This window comes from Bactrocera tryoni, unplaced genomic scaffold (genome assembly GCF_016617805.1).
Source record: "Bactrocera tryoni isolate S06 unplaced genomic scaffold, CSIRO_BtryS06_freeze2 scaffold_11, whole genome shotgun sequence".
NCBI lineage: Eukaryota > Metazoa > Arthropoda > Insecta > Diptera > Tephritidae > Bactrocera > Bactrocera tryoni.
In genome coordinates, this window is record NW_024395824.1 from 12,533,692 (window position 1) to 12,554,677 (window position 20,986).

Sequence of the window (20,986 nt, forward strand, 5' to 3'; positions counted from 1 at the left end):
ATTTCCAAGATCGTGCTAGGCATTGCGCGACCGATGTACGTTCCAATACTGTTTGAGGTCAACTACAATAGTCCAAATCATTATATTGAACCATTTTCAGCACCAAACTACATTGTGGTTGGGAAACAATTAATTTCATAAAAGTATTTCACAAGCTCGCCATGCTGCTGTACGGACAAACGAACGGAGCGAGATCCGAGTATCAATTCGTTTCATCCTGTTCTATTTCTACATACATAGCACTAAATCTACCTCGAATAGTTCTTTGGATTATCAACTACGTTTAGGACTTTAAGTAACTTGTTGCGAGAGTATGAAAAGTATCTAATATAAGTTTGGATGATAAAAAAAAAGTTACCAACTACAACTATTGTAGTGTAGTCGAAAAAGTCTTTTCGCATGTCTAATCAAACTTTAACTTATTTTTTTTATATTTATAATGAACTTTAATGAACCAAATATGTACCATTTTAGTCGACCACTTTTTGCCATTTTTTCGGTAGAGACATTATTCCATCAGTGTAAAACTTTTCTGGTTTCTCGGCGTCAGGGCTATATGGTGGATGCATCAAAACTTCCCAGCCAAGCTCTCCTAGTTTTTGCCGAGTCATAAAAGATGTGTAGTCTAGCTAGAACAGCTCATAGTGGATGTTCCTTTCCAATCAGAACTCAACATAACCTTTCTAGGCGTCAATCCTCGCTTTGCGACCATTTGTTGAGTTTCACCACGCTTGGACCATGATCTTTTTGGCACATTATTGTCGTATTTGATCCACTTTTCGTCTCCTGTTATCATTCGCTTCAGAAATGGTTCGATTTCATTTCGTTTCAGCAAAGAATCGCAGATGTTAATTCCGTCCATTAAAATGTTCACAGACAATTCATGTGGTACCCACACATCGAGCTTATTGTGGTAGCCAGCCTTTTTTAAATGATTCAAAACCATTTGATGCTTAATGTTAAGTTCCTTAGCGATGGCATGGCTGCTTATGTGACGGTCCTGTTCAATATTTTCCATAATTCTATCTATCTATTGACAAAATTCGAAAAGACTTTTTCGATTACCCAATATTATTGTGTACACATCATTTTATAGTTAAGCCAAACTAAAAAAAAATTTCATGCGAATAAGGAAAAAGCAAACATCCATAGCTGTATGATCTTCATGAAAACTCTGTAAAATCAGAATTTGTTCTCCATAATTTGCGATATTGCATTTAACACAAAAGCTATAAAAATGGTATTCGGCTGCACCGAAGCTATAAAACCGTTCAGAGATGTTATACTGGCTAACTGCCACGCCATACATAGACATACAGGTCTTTAGTAGTGCCAGATGGATGTTCAGTTTAATTTCAGCTGAAATATTCGTCATATACATACATACATACGTCATATCTTTACCTGCTTACATGGCTACGGTGGTATTATCCGATTCGAAGATTGTAGCGTTGTCTTCAAAAATAATCCTTGCCGAATTTAGTGAAAATGTTTTGTCAAATAAAACTATATAGTTATATAACTTGATTTTGATCGGTCAGTTTATATGGCAGCTATACGAGGTGTTCAAAAACAAATTTTCGTTTTTTGAAAAATATATTTATTACATTGTCTACATTAATGAAATCGCCTTCAAAATAGTCCCCATGTAATATTATGCACATACATATGTATGCCAGCGCTTCTTCCAATTCAAACTCGATTTTTGGGGTTAGCCTTTGGCTCTTTCAACCATGTCGTCTAAGCTTGTAAAACAACGGCCTTTATTTTGGAAATAGAAAAGGTCGCATGGAGCCATGTCTGGCGAATATTAAGTTAAATCGTTACAGTATTGCTTTTGGCCAAGACTTCACGAACAAATTCTTTGATCCATTTCTCTAGACAAACAAACGAAAATAGGCTCATAAAAACTTGTTTAACTTTAGTGGCTGCTACAAAAAGCGTAAGCAATGAATACAGCTGATTAGCTATGGAGTTAAATTAGAATTTTTTTTTCAAAAAAACTCTTGATATTTACCGTGCTCTTTACGGATTTTAAGAACTAAAATACGGTAACTATCGAACAATGTACGTTGGATAAACTCCAATTTTTGTAACTGATTTTTGTAGCTTTATTTAATTTTGTACCACTTAAACATTTCCGACAAAAAATATATCTTTTTAATCTGATAACTTCAATGATATGTGATTTGTATAATGGAAAGTGAAATAATCAGATGGAAATTATGATTGTCATCCGATTTCGCCCATTTTCACAGTATCATAGGAATGTTTGGATAATCGTACATCTAATTTGGTGGAAACATATCAAATAGTACCTGGTTGATAGGATTTCACCAAAAAGAGGGCAATGACACGCTAATTGAAACACCGGCTCCTATAAAGCCCGTCGCCACCATCTTGGTTTTGCAATTTAAAGCTTAGGGCGCACTTACTCAGTGAATTATCGCACCTTTAATATTTTTCAACATAACCGGGGAATGAGCGTAGTTATCATCCAATCTCAGCGATTTTCACAGTATATGGAGAGGTTCTAATTACTATAACTTCTTTTTAGCAAGCTTGGTTGAGTTAGCTTTTGCTTCTTGAAAGATATATACATTTACTCATTTAAATGGCGGGGCCACACCCACTTGTAAAAATAGCTTAGCCCACAGGTGTTCCTCGCTATTGCAATCTCCTGTACCAAATTATTTTGTATCTTGATTTTAGAACGCTTTTGTGTGCCAACGAACATTTGTAGCAAGTTTCGTCAAGATATGTATCTCATTTTTTACTCAAGTTATCGCTTGCATAGACAGACGGGCGGACAGACAGTCACCTGGATTTCAACTCGTCTTGTCACCCCGATCATTTATATACATACATATATACATATGTCATTTATCTCCATATCTGTCTCGATTAGTTTTAAGAAACAAAAACAACCTTTAGGTGAACAAAACAATTATATATAGGTTGTCAAAAAAGTCTTGCGGTATTTTCGCTAGTTGGCGCTGAAAGCGCGTAGTTCTAGTTTTATTCATCGCATCGGGTCATGCTATACTTTTTTGGAAAGCTCATTTCACGCGCTAATACGTGTTTGATTGATTGTCGTTTCTTTTAAGTCATTCGTGATTTATAGCGTCGCAAACATGGAGCAAAATAAAGAGAAAATACGGCATATTTTACAGTACTACTACGATAAAGGCAAAAATGCATCTCAAGCCGCCAATAAAATTTGTGCAGTTTATGGACGCGATACAGTTTCCATTTCCACCGCACAACTATGGTTTCAACGTTTTCGTTCTGGTGTAGAGGTGGTCGAAGATGCGCCACGCTCCGGAAGGCCTGTCGTCGAAAATTGCGATAAAATCGCTGAATTGGTCGAAAGAGACCGGCATAGTAGCAGCCGTAGCATCGGTCAAGAGCTTGGCATGAGTCATCAAAAATTCATTTCAATTTCAATAAAAAAAAAAAAATTCAATAAAAATACCGCAAGACTATTTTGACAACCATTATATGATAACCGACGTTTCTTTGTTATGTTACAAACATCGTGGTAAAAGTCAATATACCATGTTCAGGGTATTAAAATCGGGTGGAGTTCAAAATATTGTGATCATTTCCAAACAGCGTGTAGTGCGAATGTTTTTATACTTTCGCAACATATTCTACAGATTAAAAGAGCATTTCCTAATTTTGATTTAATTGGTAATAAGCTTCACAAGTTCTGCATTTTTGACATTATTATTCAAATAATTATTAAGATTTAGAAAGTTTCTATCAGTTCTCAATAAAGGGCAAACGAAAGATAACTTGGCGATTATCCAGAGCATAAAGAGAAGTGTTGAACTCTAATTATTGCTATGTAATTTTAAAGCCGGACACTTTTTATATTTAACTTACTAACATTCCTAATATGAGCAACTTTTCAACCCATTATTTAATATCGGAATAAATCGTAAATTTAACGGGGTATTAAAAGAACACTTTAACATATATACAAATGATACAGCCTGTTTCATATAAAGCTATATAAAAAATAGAAATTCTGTGTAATTTTGACATCTGGCAGAAAAAAAAGTGATCATTTAAACAAAATCAAAACAAATTCTATACCACTTTGGCTTCGCACAGAAATAAAAAAAACGTTATCATCACTACATAATTTGTTTGTATATGTCATTCATTCAAGTGCTAGCAAGTAGAAAATTGAACCATTAAACAGAAGTATTGTGCAAACTGTGTAATTAATTAGAGTAATTTTAACAGGTCTTTTGGTTGTAAATGTTCTAATTAACGCTACTATATAGCAATGAATAGTTTTATCCAGAAAATAAAGCAGTTACTTTCTTCAAATTATATATATGAATTATTATATCATTATGTTAATTGAATTAGTTCATATACCTTGAGCACCTTTTGATCCATATTTGCAAATACAGCATATTGATATTATATTGGTCGATTTATTTTCGGTTTTATTTTAAATTTTTTGTTGCAGTTGTTTTTACATAAACATTGATTTAGAAGTAGAAGATGCAAGCAAGAAATATTTGTGGATTAATACAAAAATTACAACTCATATTTGCTTACGAGTATAGTATTTTATTACTTGACCCATACAAAAAAAAATAATAATGATATTAAGAAATAAAATCTTATTTAAATGAAGTAATTAACAAATATGGATTGTACAAGTACAAATGTAATTATCGTAAACAATAAATATATAAATTGAATATACTACGATTTAACAGAGTTTTAGGTCTAAATAAGTATGTATATGTGTTTAAAAGAGAAGTAGAATATTTTGAAACAAATAAAGAGAATCCATATAGAAACACAAAACCTTATCCTTATTATTTGTACATTACGAGTATATTAAAACTACATGGATGTATGTACATATATGGCTTTTGACTGTCTTAACGTTCATGTTTATAAAAGAAAAATATGTACATTAGTGAATACATACATATATGTATATGTATGTACTCGTATATGTAGTCATCGCGCATTTTCAATAGCTGCCTTCGATTCGGCAAGCAATAGAGAGTAGTGAACCGAACAAACCAAACCAAATGTTCAGAAAAACGGACAGCATTTGTGGTCGAATCCTTCGCTAACATATCTTCTGCAACTATGTTGCGATTCTTTCTTTGGTGGAGAACTCATCTTTTCTCGTTGTTGGTTTAACACATTATTCTTTGGCAAGAGAGCAGCCCGCAAAGATAACGACGAGCAATATGGCGAATCAAAGACAGCTGTTAACCGTTCGCTTTCAATGAACAATTGGCTAATTTAACTCTTGCATAGGAGTGTAGCATAATTTTGTAAAACTTAGTTTTTTCTGACAAATATGATTTCATACGACGTTCATATCGGAAATGTTCCTAATTTTAGTATAATATGTATATCCTATATACAGTTACTCAAACAAGTGTTCATATGGTTTTACAACATTATCATTGTTCTCTATTTGATCAGCGAAACACGTGAGCAAGAAAATAGGTATAAAATTGAAATATTTCTAGCGGGATAAATATGTATTTATTTTTTGTATATTAAATCTGAGTGCTAAACTTACATTTTCCAAATATCATTCACAATAAAAAAAATTGTATTTCATGTAGATGTTTAAAATTACCTATCTTTTGCCAAAAATGTAAATCGGAAATTCGGCAACTTTTAAAAAAAGATAAAAGATATCGTGGAATTGCTTCACAACTGGATGCGTCAGTGGGACCAGTGGCCAACGTATACAATAACACGTCTGTTCTACCAAATGTTAATTATGGCAGTTGTTCCTTTTGTGATATTTGAGGAGTTTAAAATACATAAGTATGTCGTGAATTGAGAACAATAATATTAATGTTTCTGTTGACACTGCACGTAATACTTTAAGATCCGCAGTTAAACCAAAAACAAAAGTTTAAAATGAAAAGAAAAAGTAAAAGAGCCACTGCTCACTGCCAGACACAACTGTGGTTTGTTAAGTAACATGCGAATTGGACCGAAAATAAACGGGCGAATGTAATTCGGCCAAATGAATCCAAAATTAATCGTTGTGGGGTCTGGCGACCGTTAATGGTCATGTAAACAACCCGGTTCCAGAATTTAGCTTCACCATGTTAAACCAACTCTTAAGTTTGGTGGTGGTAGTCCCAATATTATATTGACATTTTGAGCGGAATAAGTTTGGTTTACATAAGGAGAGCTTTGTATTCCAACAAAACATCGACCCCAAATATACGGCTAAAGGTACCACTAAATGGCTGCATGACAGCGGATATAAAGTGATTTTTTGGCCTCCAGAATCTCTCGATCTTAATCCTATAGAACATCTCTGGGTTGTTCTGACAATAGGAATTGCAGGGGATAATGGAAACTTTGATGATTTGTGGTCAAAAATGTGATCTGCATAGAAAGCTATCAAACCAAAAATATCCAAAGCTGTTGTTGACAGTATGCCACGTCGTATTCAGGCCGTAATATTGAAATTAAAAATAAGACTGTTTATAATAAACACCAAAAAGTTTTCACGTCATTTCATTGTATTATACAAGTATACTTCAGTTTAACAATAGGATATAATAACACAAGAAACTTTTATGGATCTGTTCAGAGGAAACTAGAATGATTAAAGTTGCCTACCAGTTCCTTTTTAGTTTAGTTTAAATGCAGTCCAACGAAACCACATTGCAAACATGTGAACACTTGTTTGAGTGACAATGTGTGGTAGGTGTCCTTAAAAAAGGTAGTCGAAAAAAATTTTTTCGTTAGCCTAACCGTTAACGATTAAAATTTTATTAGTTAAAAGAAAATTTTGCCTCGGATCTGAAGTATTTACTTATTGATTTTTCGCGCTTCTAGTAGCTTTTGACGGATCCGATATATGGGAAGTGGGCGGGGTTATCACCGATTTCATCTCTTTTTACAGTGTCGATTGGGGTGCTCAAGTGATTTGTCCTGACCAAATTTGGATATTTCACTCTAAGTGGTTTAGGCGATATGTACATTAAACCACTACTATTTTTTTCTTAATTTTAAGTGTTATTTTTTTGTTATGTTATTTTTAATATAGTGTTATGACTTTTTATAGATTTTCTCTTGATGGCGTTTTGTGGGTATGACAGTGGTCCGATTATATTTATCTACGAACTGGTCCCCTTTTTCCGGACGGACAGACAGTCAGTCGATTTTCAACTCGTCTCGTCATCCTGAACATTTATGTATATACAGCCCTATTTATCGGATCTTCCAATAATATTTAAAATCTCATCATAGAAAGATATACGTAAGAACAACGTTTATTTGTTATATTATTTTATTATTAAAACAAAAACAATACAATTAAGAGGTCGTACCTGGAGAGCTTTTCACACAGTTGCCTATTCACCAATTTTTCAGAGAACGAAGCGAAAAACACCATCGTTTTTTTACCCACCCTAGTGTATAAATATATGTACATATGTGTTCATTTATTTATTTAAAGAACATGTAAGTGCCAAACAAATTATTTTTTATTTCTCGACTACATAGGTGAGTATGTCTGTATATGAACGTAAAAACACAGCACAATGATTTTTATATGTATCCCACATACGTTTTTAGTGATTTGTACAACTGTAATGTTATGTACATAGATATATAAATATACTTATTATAAAAGTATAATACAATGAAGTTATTATGTATAGATGATTTAAATGTAAAAACATACTACTTACAAGTTCTGAAACGAGTGGAATGGATTTCCGACGAGGACGTATATCTGGCATGCTGTCAATGTTACTGTAGAATGGATTGTCTCCCGGGTGCCCGCTACCCCGTATGCCAATATCACCAGGTCCACTGCCATTCTTTATTGTATGGAAGATAAGTGAAGTTTCCTTAGTATTGTATCAATATATTTTGAAAACTATTGTTATAATTTTTTTATATCATCATGTCGTTTATAGAATCATTTGTTTTGTATTAAAATAGTAGTTATTGAGCTGCATAAAAAAAGTTAAAACAAGCGCGAGTTTCTTTGAAATGTTAAGAGGAGTTGGGTAAAAAAAAAATATTTTTTTTTTTAATATTTTTTGATTTTTGAAGTTCGTTATTATAGTTTCATTAAGGGGTTACATACCTTTTTAAATTTCAAAAAATCGAAATTTTTGTATTGCTTTATCTTAAAGAACAACTCTTTGAGAACATTTTCATAGAGATTCGAGCAGTAGAAAAAAGTTACAGCACTCGAAATGGTGTTTTTTGAAAAATGACTTTGCGATGACATGAATTGGCGGAAAACTGCTGAACCGACTTTTTTCAAATTTTTTTAAAATGTTCGTAATTAAATTTTTCTGTGCTTGAACAATCGACTTTTTACGCACAAAATTTTTTTTCGCCGATATGATAAAATTCATTCAAATTTCTAGTGACCAAAAAGTTCATTTTTTGCATAAAACGTTCCCGTGTGCACCAAAAAAAAACTCATAAAAACGATCGTTCAAGCACAAGGAATTACACTAAACTAATGAAATTTGTTTACTTTTATGGTTTCAGCTGACTTGTTCTACCTGGGGAATTGTCACCGCAGGGCTCTGCCAAAAAAAGGCTTCTAAGGGAAACAGACACCCCTTAAAAACTATTTGATATTTTTCCACGAAATTTCGCACAAACATTGTTAATAAAGTGTCCTATCAAAAAATGAAAACATTCGTGTAATGAAATAATTGCTACCTAAAAAAAAATCCAAACTTTCCTTTTTTTCTTCGACAAAGAAGGTATATAACCCTTTAAGCTAGTATCAATCCAATATTATCAAAAACAGAAGAAAATAATTCTAGCCAGAAACAAATTTTACTTCAGCTGTATCGAAGCTGGAGGATGGAGTCATGTGTAGAAGTTCACACAAGTGAGGAAAGTTCTCTGATCGCCATTCACTTGGGAGTGGCCAGAAACGATCCTTTTATATATGACTCAAGCAGCTCACGACTTCGGGTCTTTGACCAAGTATCCTGTGGGTAGCCTAAGAACACCCGTTTGAAGACGAGCTAAAGTGAGAAGGGAAAACATCTCCTACATAGGGTTGTGCGCTGTGTTCGGGACCCGCCACGTAAAAAAATCACCCCCAATGCAAAGAAGCAACCAGCCTCGAACTGCCCCCGCCACGATGTCAAAACCGTGCTTGGCGACTTTAACGCCTGGGAGGGCAAAGAAGGTATCTTTGGTACTACGGTCGGTAAATTCAGCCTCCACGACGAATGGGTTGAGGCTGATTGACTTCGCCGGGGCCCGAAATATGGTTATCTGTGGTACTAGATTCCAGCACAAGAAGATACATCAAGCTACCTCACATCGATTCGGACCACTATTTTGTTGCTGCGACGGTTCGACGTCGAGAAGCTCTGCTCTCTGAGAGCACTCATCAACAACTCGGTATAAGGGAACTGTGGGACGGCATTTCAAACTCCCTACGTACAGCTGCAACCGAAACCATTGGTTTTCAGTAAGTGCAAAAGAACAGCTGGTACGACGAGGAGTGCCGTGTCGCAGCGAAGAGAAAACAGACTGCCTACCTCGCAACGTTACGATCGACCACAACACGTGCGTGTTGGGATAGATACCTAAAGGTGGAGAGGGAAGCGAGACGCATTTGCAGACAGAAAATGAAAGAGGCCGAAATGCGTGAGTATGAAGAGCTTGATAAGCTCGGCGACAGGGGTAATGCTCGAAAATTCTACGAAGAAATGCGGCGGCTTACAAAAGGTTTAGAATCCGGAGCATACTCTTATAGAACCCCCAAAGGTGATCTATTCACCGTTACCCAGAGCATACTTAAATTATGGAGGGAACACTTCTCCAGCCTGCTGAATGGCAGTAAACGTACAATTCCAGGAGAAGGCGATCCCGATTCTCCAATCGATGACGACGGAGCAGACGTTCCATTGCCCCACCATGAAGAAGTTCGAATAGCAATTACCCGCCTGAAGAACAACAAAGCGGCGGGGGCCTATGGAGCATGCCCAATGATTGGAATTTAAATGTGCTCTGCTCAATGCATAATAAAGGAGACTCCACAATCTGCGCCAACTACCGTGGGATAAGCCTCCTTAACATCGCGTATAAGGTTCTATGGAGCGCATTGTGTGAAAGATTAAAGCCCACCGTCAACAGACTGATTGGACCTTATCAGTGTGGCTTTAGACCTGGAAAATCAAGAACCGACCAGATATTCACCATGCGCCAAATTTAAAAAAGACCCGTGAAAGGAGAATCGACATACTCCACCTCTTCGTCGATTTCAAAGCTTCTTTCGAAAGCACGAAAAGGAGCTGCCTTTATGCCGCGATGTCTGAATTTGGTATCCCCGCAAAACTAATACGGCTGTGTAAAGTGACGTTTAGCAACACCGAAAGCTCCGTCAGGATCGGGAAGGACCTCTCCGAGCCGTTTGATACCAAACGACTTTTCAGACAAGGCGACTCCCTATCGTGCGACTTCTTCTCCCTGCTGCTGGAGAAAATAATTAGAGCTGCAGAACTTAATCGAACAGGTACAATCTTTTATATGAGTGTACAGCAGCTGGCGTATGCCGATGATATTGATATCATCGGCCTCAACACCCGCGCCGTTAGTTCTGCTTTCTCCAGACTGGACAGGGAAGCAAAACAAATGAGTCTAGCAGGGAAAGAGGGCAAGACAAAATATCTCCTGTAATCAAACAAACAGTCGTCGCACTCGCGACTTGGGTCTCACGTCACTGTTGACAGTCATAACTTTGAAGTTGTAGATAATTTCATCTATCTTGGAACCAGCGTAAACACCCCCAATAATGTCAGCCTGGAAATCCAACGCAGGATAACTCTTGCCAACAGGTTCTACTTCGGACTGTGTAGGCAATTGAGAAGCAAAATCCTCTCTCGACGAACAAAAACCAAACTCTATAAGTCACTCATAATTCCCGTCCTGCTATATGGTGCAGATGCTTGGACGATGACAACAACTGATGAGTCGACGTTGTGAGCTTTCGAGAGAAAAGTTCTGCGAAAGATTTATGATCCTTTGCGCGTTGGCCACGGCGAATGTCGCATTCGATGGAACTATGAGCTGTACGAGATATACGACGACATTGACATAGATCAGCGAATTAATATACAGCGGCTACGCTGGCTAGGTCATGTTGTCCGAATGGACGAAAACACTCAAGCTCTGAAAGTATTCGACGCAGTACCCGGCGGGAGAAGCAGAGAAAGACCTCTTCTCCGATGGAAGGACCAGGTGGAGACGTTTGGAATATCCAATTGGCGCCACGTAGCGAAAAGAAGAAACGACTGGCGCGCTATTTTTAACTCGGCTATAATCGCGTAAGAGGTGTCTACGCCAATTAAGAAGAAGAAGTATCGAAGCTGGAGTACACTTCACTAATAAAAAAGGTTTCCATACAAACATGTACATTAGGGTGTGAGATTTTGAGGCAACCTTTTTTTTCAACTGAAAAACAGGCTCAAAACTTTCGAAATGTGTAAAAAAAAAGTCACTCAAAAGATGCCTCTTTCAAAGTTTCTGTTTTCCATATAAATTACATGGAAAAAAAATCGTTTTTTTTTGTGGTGGTTATTCTGCGGAGGTTATTATATGTGCATGCGATGGCTGCCAGTTGGGATGGTAAACTCGATTCCGATTCTACTCGGAAATCGAGTTTTCTCGTAAAATAATCGATTTTTCAGAATCGATCTTCAGAAGTCGAAGTCGATTAAGAATCGATTCTTGACATTCGAAAAATCATTGTAGTACATAAATGGTCCGATCTAAAAAAGTTATTCGCAGATTGTACTCGTATTATTGCATTCGATAATAATTTACCTCAAATATTTTGGAGATATCTAGTTAAATATAAAAGTTTTCCATACAAAAACTGTATTTTGATCGTTTAATTCGTATGTCAGCTATATTCTTTAGCGGTTCGATAACGATGGTGGACGTGTGCAAAATTTCAGATCAAAAACTCTGGGACTAGTTCGTATATGCAGACAGACGGATTTGGCTATATTAACTAAGCTCATCACGATAATAATTTATATATCATCAACGATTCCTTCTGGGTGTTACAAACTTCTTGGCAAAGTAATTATACCCTGTTCAGGGTATGAAAACTAACCAACGTCGGCAATTTGTCGAAAGGACGAAAATATCACAGTAGTAATATAATGCAAAGGATATTCGGAAGCAACATATCGCACGCATATTACATTCGTTATTAAATTTTTAGTGATCTTTTGTAGTCAAAACTTATAAGTAAAGGAACTCTTGTGAGAAAGTTTTACACAATTTGTCAATTTAATCCATGTATACATATAAAATAAAGTCGTGTTTATTACACCATTTATAGTATAACTCAATAACGAGAGAACACATTTCGGTGCGTTTGGACATAGAATCTTTATTCCGTTCTCGTGGTATAACGAAACGTAACAGACGCAACTGTTTGTCCGGGCTAAACTCCCAAACTACTGAACCGAATTTATGTTCATCTCACTTATCACAATGTGTTAAGATTATTATGTTAAAAGTCCAATGAATTCATAAATATAATAAAAATTTCAAATAATAAACATGAGTTCAAAATTCAAATTTAGATATTTACATACTTCAAAAATAAAATAACAACACAGCAATTGGAAACGTACAACTACACACGAGTATTAAACAATCATTTCAAAAGTTATAGTTTTGCGCACACTCTCTCACACAAACTTTCTCGTTTTAATGTTTAATGTTTGGCCTTGGGACTCGTTTGGGCGAAAGATGTTTTCAACGGAAATTGAAGCCGTTTAAATGGGAATGGCAGATCACTTGAGATCATCGGAATCCTCGGTGTATGAGCTAGTTGACCAGATGCTGAGCCGGCGATAATAGTTGCTACAATTAAATTGTCCTTCAATTCCTTAATAAGCAGTCTTGTCCGATTGCACATGTTTGGAGAACTTAAATTACTCAAAACTATAATTGGAATTCCAATTTTTAAAGCTAATTCAAGTGGTGGCAGTCCAGAAGGGTTTAATGAATTCAAAAACTCCTGTGATTAATGGACTGCGTCTTCGATATTAGTCACGGTGTCTATCGATTTGTATTATTTTTTTTTCTCCGGAAACTTTTTGAATAATTAGATCGTTTATTTCGTTGACACTATCATTCCACTATTGCCCTGGAACACAACCAATGAAATTCCTTTTCGTACAAATTATCGATGTATACTGCATCTAATAAAGTTTCTAAACTATTTACTACAGGTGTTTGGCCTAAATACTCATCCAAAAGAATATTAGAAGAATATTACAATTACCATTTAAATTTGGAGTGGGAAAAATTCTTTCCCCAAGTTTAAGCATTTGCTGTGGAAAATCATCATCAGTGATTCCATGAAGATAAGCTCTTCGCCCGCAATTTTATATTTTCAAGTCCATAAGGACGATGATATTAAGCATGCTTTGATGATATCTGCTCGTGTACCTCTGTTAATGACGGGTAGAGTTTGTCGGAAATCTCCTGCAAATACGAAAGTAATCCCACCCATGAGAGCAGAAGAGTTTCTAAGGTCTTTTAATGTTCTGTACATCCTCTATATGTGCTTTATGGCTCATGGGGCACTCATCCCATATAATGAATGAGGCGTCTTGCGATAGTTAACCAAGAGGCCTATTTTTGCGGATAGAACATATTGATTGTTGATCAAGATTTATGGATAACGGAAGTTTAAAAAATGAATGAGCAATTTTTCCATTCCTTAGAAGAGTTCTGCAATTCCTGACGAAGCAACTGTTATCGTTATCTTCCCTGATTGTCTTATTTTAGCAAGTATTAAATTTGCAAGAAACGTCTTGACAGTGCCTGTTGCTGTTGTTTTGTTGTTATTCACGCTATAATTCGCTCTTATCAGTAAATTGCAGCTTAGGTAAATGCTGAATAACATTCCCTGTCTAAATCTAACATTATTTGTTATAAGTAATCAATGATTTTTTTTTTAATTTACGCTCGTAAGTCGGTTAAAAATTAACATTTTCTGAATTTTTTTTATACAAACCATCCTCATTGGATTACCTTCAAAGTGGTTCAGGCTATTTTTCATTTCATGCAACGGTTTAGTCAGGTTTAGCGAACAGACTAAAACCCAACTTATTTTTATACTAGAGTACCCGTCCACGCTTTACTGTGGCTGACACATAGATAATACTACTACTACGATCTATTTGATTAGATGTAGCATTTTTGTGAAGGAACTTTTGTTAGTTTACAAAAAAATGGATCATAAAGCATTTCGTGTGTTAATAAAGCATTGCTTTTTGGTGAAAAAATACTGTTGAATTTGGATTCTTCACCAGGGAAATCCACCGTTGAATAGAGATTTGCTAAATTGGAAAGAGGCGAAATAAGCACGGAGGACAATGACGCCCTAAAGAGGCGAAAGCTCTGACCAAAATGTGTGCCTCGGAGGTTATGAATCCAACAGTGAGTGCTCTTTAATCGTAATCGAACCGAGTTTTAGCGTCGCATATACTTCATCGTTTCTGTTTAAATAGAGCGCTTGCTAGAGAGCTCCGATAATAAACGCGCCCGATTGCTTCTAAATTCAAAGTGATTCGACGGGCTATTTATATCGATACCGCCCCAAACGCTACGTCCCGCAATTTTTAAATCTGTAATATCTTCGAAAATATTTATTCATATTCATATGCTGTAAAAGGCCATATAGATCTATATTGAATCAACAATGTATTTAAGATATTTAATTGGTTAAGAATGAATGCTGAATTGGTTAAAATCGCTTCGAAAATTACCCATTATTTGTAGTAGAAAATAACAAAAAAAAATTATTGTGGGATATCCATACGAGATGAACATATACCATCGGGGTGTTTTTTATAGACTTTCCCAATGAGTACAATACTTAGTACATTATTTTAATAAACTCATAGGGTTCAGCCAGCGTTTTCAATGTAAGCGGATAATTATTTTAGACATCACATTAGAAATCTTAAAAATAACAGTATTTCTCCACTATTTAATGGATGATATAATACATATAAACCTTTCTCTTCAATCACTCTATCTACTAAAAGAAAAACCCGCATCAAAATCCGTTGCGTAGTTTTAAAGATTTAAGCATACATAGTGGCATACGACTTTATTCCATACTATGTAGTGATACATATATAGTAAGATTAGGATTATACTGATTGCTGCTGCTGAACAAGGCGGTTTTTTGTTGGACGCACCATGTGGAATCGGTAAAACATTTCTAATATCACAAGAATAAATCGCATTGGTAATTGCATCAACAGACGTTTCGGCTACTTTACTAGATGACGGGTGTAGAACGCACAAGCACTTATGACAAACCAAACGCTACATAGAAACTAATAAAATTGTAATTAAACAAGTAAGGAAAGGCTAAGTTCGGGTGTCACCGAACATTTTATACTCTCGCATGATAAAGTGATAATCGAGATTTCATTATCCGTCATTTATCAGAAATAATTCAAAATAGCGTTATATTGGAAGAAGGCGTGGTTGTGAACCGATTTCACCCATATTTCGTACATGTCATCAGGGTGTTAAGAAAATATTATGTACCGAATTTCATTGAAATCCGTATAGTAGTTCCTGAGATATGGTTTTTGGTCCATAAGTGGGCGACGCCATGCCCATTTTCAATTTTTAAAAATAGTCTGGGTGCAGCTTCCTTTTGCAACATAACCTTTGTATGGGAGGTGGGCGTGGTTATTATCCGCTTTCTTCCATTTTTGAACTGTATATGGAAATGCCTGAAGGAAACGACTCTATAGAGTTTGGTTGACATAGCTATAGTAGTTTCCGAGATATGTACAAAAAACTTAGTAGGGGGCGGGGCCACCCCCACTTTTCCAAAAAAATTACGTCAAAATATGCCCCTTGCTAATGCAATCCTTTGTGCCAAATTTCATTTTAATATCTTTATTTATGGCTTAGTTAAGACACTTTATAGGTTTTCGGTTTCCGCCATTTTGTGGGCGTGGCAGTGGGCCGATTTTGCCCATCTTCGAACTTAACCTTCTAATGGAACCAAGAAATACGTGTACCAAGTTTCAGCATGATATCTCAATTTTTACTCAAGTTACAGTTTGCACGGACGGACGGACGGACAGACAGACATCCGGATATCAACTCTACTCATCACCCTGATCACTTAGGTATATATAACCCTATATCTGACTCTTTTAGTTTTAGGACTTACAAACAACCGTTATGTGAACAAAATTATAATACTCTCCTTAGCAACTTTGTTGCGAGAGTATAAAAATGGTGGAAAAGATGCAGTATTGAGAAAAAGTTCAATCATAATTTGAGATGAGTGCATAATGGCTCAGAAATATTCTCAAAGCATTGGTCACAAAAATTCAAGATTTAAACGGCAATGACTACCTTTTCGATTTTGCTGTGTTACTACTGTCGGGTGATTTCCGACAGACCGGTCATTCTTTGCATTACTTTAGCCAATTAAATTAACGAATATTTAAACTATAGCTATTTTTGTGTTAAAACATTTGTATTCGCCATAAATATACGCGAACAATTTCAAATTGATTCATCAGCACCAACATATTCTGAACAATTGCAAGATATTAGGAACGTAGAATAGACTGCAACTAAATAAGAAACGCAATAAATTGCCAAATTTGTGCATCAGTGCTGTTCACGAAAAAAAAATTATTGAGAGTAATTTTCAAGAAAAAAATTAACTATTTGGATCATACCTGACTACGTAATCGTGTTACATTAGCGGACACAAATGTAGGTGTTGACGAAATTAATTTCCAAATACAACAATTTTGTCGATCTGATGTATTTAAATCAATTATTACTTTTGGTGATGGAAATGAAATCGTAAATTTTCATATTTTGTATCTAAATTCGGTAGAAATATCTTGAACAGGGAAATACAAGGTCTGTCGCAAAAGAAACAGAACTTTTTAAATATAACTGTTTCTAATGGCCACCTATTGGTGGGTAAATGAAATGTATGATCTCTTGTTGACATTTCATAAAAATTTTAAGACAATTGGATAACTACAATCGATGGTATCGATCAAAAAGTGGTCATCGGTCGTAAAGTGCAAAGAGCAAATATTAAATTTTTTTTTAAACTTGGGAAAACGTTTACTGAAACATTTCAATTTTTTTTTTTATTGAAACGTAACAAGATATGGTTTTACATTTCATTCGAATTGCAACTAGTGACAAATGTACTAACCAGCAATATTTTTCATAACTTATACGTTAAAACAATAAAAGCTCTATTAAGAAACTTTTTCAAAACTAAACTTTGTATTAAACTAAATATTATAATATTTTTTATTTGCTTAAAAGGTCATGGAACGTTGTTCTTTTCAATCTGCGCCTGCTATTTCTAGCCTCTCCTAGTTGTCGGGCTTCAGCGTTTACATGATGTTGCAACCTGGCATGTTTCGATGCCGTTTTGCGAATGACTTCTCGAAAAATTTTTATGTGAAGATCACGATGTAGATCTGAGTTCCGTATGTACCACGGGGCATTTACAATTTTTCGCAGGACTTTATTTTGGAATCTTTGCACCATTTCGATGTATAACGGTGCAGCGTTATAGCTGAATTCCGTATGTCCAAATGGGATTTAACGTTTGATTGTAGACTAAAATTTTATTTGAGGTTGTTCGAGGTGATTTCTTGCCGATTAACCAATTTATTTTGTTTTATTTTAGTTTGAGTTCCGCAACTTTTCTTTGTATATGCTCCTTCCACTTTAACTTTGCATCCAACGTCAAACCAAGATATTTCGCCGAGGTGGAGTAGGGAATTACTTCATTCCCAATATATAAGTGGATATACGTATCAGTTTTGTTAGTGAAGTTTATATGTATTGACTTCAACTCGTTGAGAGTAATATTCCATTTTTGTGCCCATTCTACAATTAGGTTGATTGAAGACTGCATTTTGTTCGACGACTCTACTACATTTTTACCAGTAGTAATGATGCACGTATCATCTGCAAATGTTGCGATTGTACTGTTTGGCGGCGTAGGCATATCGCTAGTAAACAAAATGTATAAGCGTGGTCCCAGGACGTTTCCTTGGGGCACGCCTGTTTTTATCGGCTGTAGCTTAGTATATGATTGTCCCTGCTTGATTCTGAAGTAGCGGTTGCTCAGGTAAGAGGCAAGTAGCTCAGTTAGATGCTGTGTGAAGATAAGTCTTAATTTATGAAGTAAGCCATGGTGCCATACTCTGTCAAACGCCTGAGATACATCAAGAAAAACAGCCGCGCAAATTTGCTTTTTTTCCATCTCATCCTCAATTATATCTGTTATTCGATGAACTTGATCGATTGTAGAATGTTGCGATCTAAATCTAAGTTGATGAATTGGTATAAGGTCATTTTCTTCAATTATGTTCTGAAGTCTTTTTATAATTACAACTCCAAGTAGTTTGGACAAAATAGGCAACAGTGAGATTGGACGATATGATGATGCTTATTGTGCGCTTTTTCCGGGTTTTTGTACCATAATGATTTCAGATACCTTCCATGACAATGGAATGTATCTGAGATTTAAGCAAGCGTTTATTATCGATGTAAGTTTTTCTAATGCTTTCCGCGTTAGATTCTTCAGTACCTCAGCAGTCACCAAGTCGAAACCTGGAGCTTTTCTTGGTTAAAATCTACTTTTAATTATATTTTCCACTTCTTTAATTGTTGCTGGTTGGATTTCTTCTACGCATTGCGATCCTTCCATCTGAGGTAAAGTTCCATGAAACAGAATAGGACTAAACGTTTTAGTGAGTTTCTCTGAAAAAACTTCCGCTTTTTCTTCGTCGCTTTTGGCCCAGGATCCGTTTGGCTTTTTGAGGGGTGCATTTGTTTCCTAGCATTTTTTACTGCTTTCCAAAGAGAATAATCGGATTGTTTGTTTGGCGTTAATTTCTCAATATAATTAGAAATATTTTGATTCGTGAATAACTTTATTTTAGTACTGAGAAGCTTGGTTACATTGTTGAGTTCTGTTTTATATTGGGGAAATCGCGTGATTTGCCATTTTTTGCGTAGTTTTCTCTTTTTCTTTATGAGATCTAAAATGTCCGATGGATATTTAATATAAAAGTTTTTTTGTCTAGGAACAGGAGTATTTTTCCAAGCCGATGCCTGAATAGCTTTGGTAAACGTATGAACTTCATCTTCTAAGATATCTTGAGTTGTTATATTTACTTCAAAATCAATATTTTTGTCGAGCATCACTTTGAAATACTCCCAATCCGTATGTCTATTAGAGAGATAAGGCGGTTTGTCGATTTCTTTTAGATGGCAATTTAGGATTAGATATACTGGCGAGTGGTCCGAATTTAAGTCCAATCCATTTTCAATAGTAATGAATGTCTTGGATATTTGTCGAGTGATGAAAAAATCGATCAAGTCAGGTAATTTCCTTGTGTCGGAAGGCCAGTAAGTCGGCTTGCCAGTAGACATGAAGTCGCATCCAGTAGCCGTAACAGCTTTAAATAGCTCTCTCCCCTTCGGTGTCGTAACTCTTGAACCCCATTGTGAGTGTTTTGCGTAAAAATCACCACCCATGATGAATTTCCCATGGTGTTTTAAAATAAGTTCTGTGTACAAGTCCATTTTAATATTGTGTCTAGGTGGACTATATATTGCGGTAATGCCTATTTCTCCGAAACTAGATTCAACCGATATGTATGGGCGTAGTTTGGAATTTTGGGATACTTATATTAATTTCTTCGTAGTGGGGAATATTATCTCTGATAATTATGGCACTCCCCCCTCTCGCATTGTTATTTGGATGGTTCGAGCAATACGTCTTGTAGTTTTTGAATCTAACAAAAGTTTCATTTGTAAAATGAGTTTCTGATATAAGACAAATATCAATTTTTTCAACATGGAGTAATGTCTCTAATTCTTTACTACGTTTGGGCAAGCCATTTGCATTCCAGGTCATAGTTTTCATCGGTTTCATTTTTGCGCTTTATTTTCGCTGTGCTGTCTCTCTAGTCTACGAGTAGTAAGACGTTCGTGGGTTAGTCTATTTTGCTCTTCTAGCTTATTAAGCTTGTTGAGAATGAACGAAAAATTACCAGTAATATCACCAGTGACATTCGCATTTGTTTGATTTTCAGACAGACATTGTTGAGCTTTATTAGCACCTTTAGTTATGCTGGCAAATGAGGGCTTTCCAGATTGATGATTTACATTAGTGTCTTCTTTCTGAGGAGCAGTGGAAGTGGTTGTACTTAAGCGTTTTGGTTCACAATTATGCTCTTTATTTTTCCCAGTCGCGTTTTTAATTTTTTGAAGTTGCTTTGCCACTTCACATCCCCTATAGTTCGAAGGGTGATTTTGACTACAGTTACAGCATTTTGGCGGTAGTTCGACAGGTTTGTGCAGCTTAGTGTTGAATGATTTCCGGCGCACTTTACACACTGCGGTGGTTTACAACAATAGTTTCTAGTGTGACCGAACGCCTGACAGGATTTACACTGCGGCAAAAGATTCGATGGCTTGATGGGCTCGAGTTTAACGACAGAATTTAGAATATGTTTGATTTCGTAAATTTTCTTAATGTCCTCTGGTTCAAAACATACAATAAACATATTTAACGGGTTTTTTGTTTTATATTGAAGTATGTTTAAGACTTTCGTAACTTTAAACCCTTGCTTTTGAAGGTCTGTGATAATACTTTCAGGTTCACATGAGTGATGAAGGTCTTTTACCATTACGCGTATATCACGCGATTGTTTGTCTTCGTACGAGTACCAAGGAATTTTCGAGTCGTTTAATTTCCTTGTAAGTATTCTGTAGTCGGAACTATCTGAAAGATTTACTTTACAGGAATTTGGGCCAGTGAGCTTGAGTGTGTAAGATTTTTTTACATCTGCGATAATCAAGGAACGCATCAAGGGTTGGTTAAAATTTTCCGATATTATAATTAGCG

At 35.8% G+C, this 20,986-nt stretch overlaps 1 protein-coding gene across 7 annotated transcripts in view; it reads right to left on the reverse strand.

The window, feature by feature from the left end:
• LOC120779452 overlaps positions 1-20,986 on the reverse strand; it is a 112,186-nt gene that overhangs the window by 80,928 nt on the left and 10,272 nt on the right. For 6 of the 7 annotated variants that reach the window (XM_040111709.1, XM_040111707.1, XM_040111706.1 and 3 more), the window contains exons 2-3: positions 7,716-7,847; positions 4,393-4,401 (exon numbers count right to left, since the gene is read on the reverse strand). In XM_040111709.1, coding sequence (XP_039967643.1) covers positions 4,393-4,401; positions 7,716-7,847 — 141 coding nt within the window. The remainder of the gene's footprint in view (positions 1-4,392; positions 4,402-7,715; positions 7,848-20,986) is intronic. The other variant, XM_040111708.1, reaches the window with a different exon arrangement.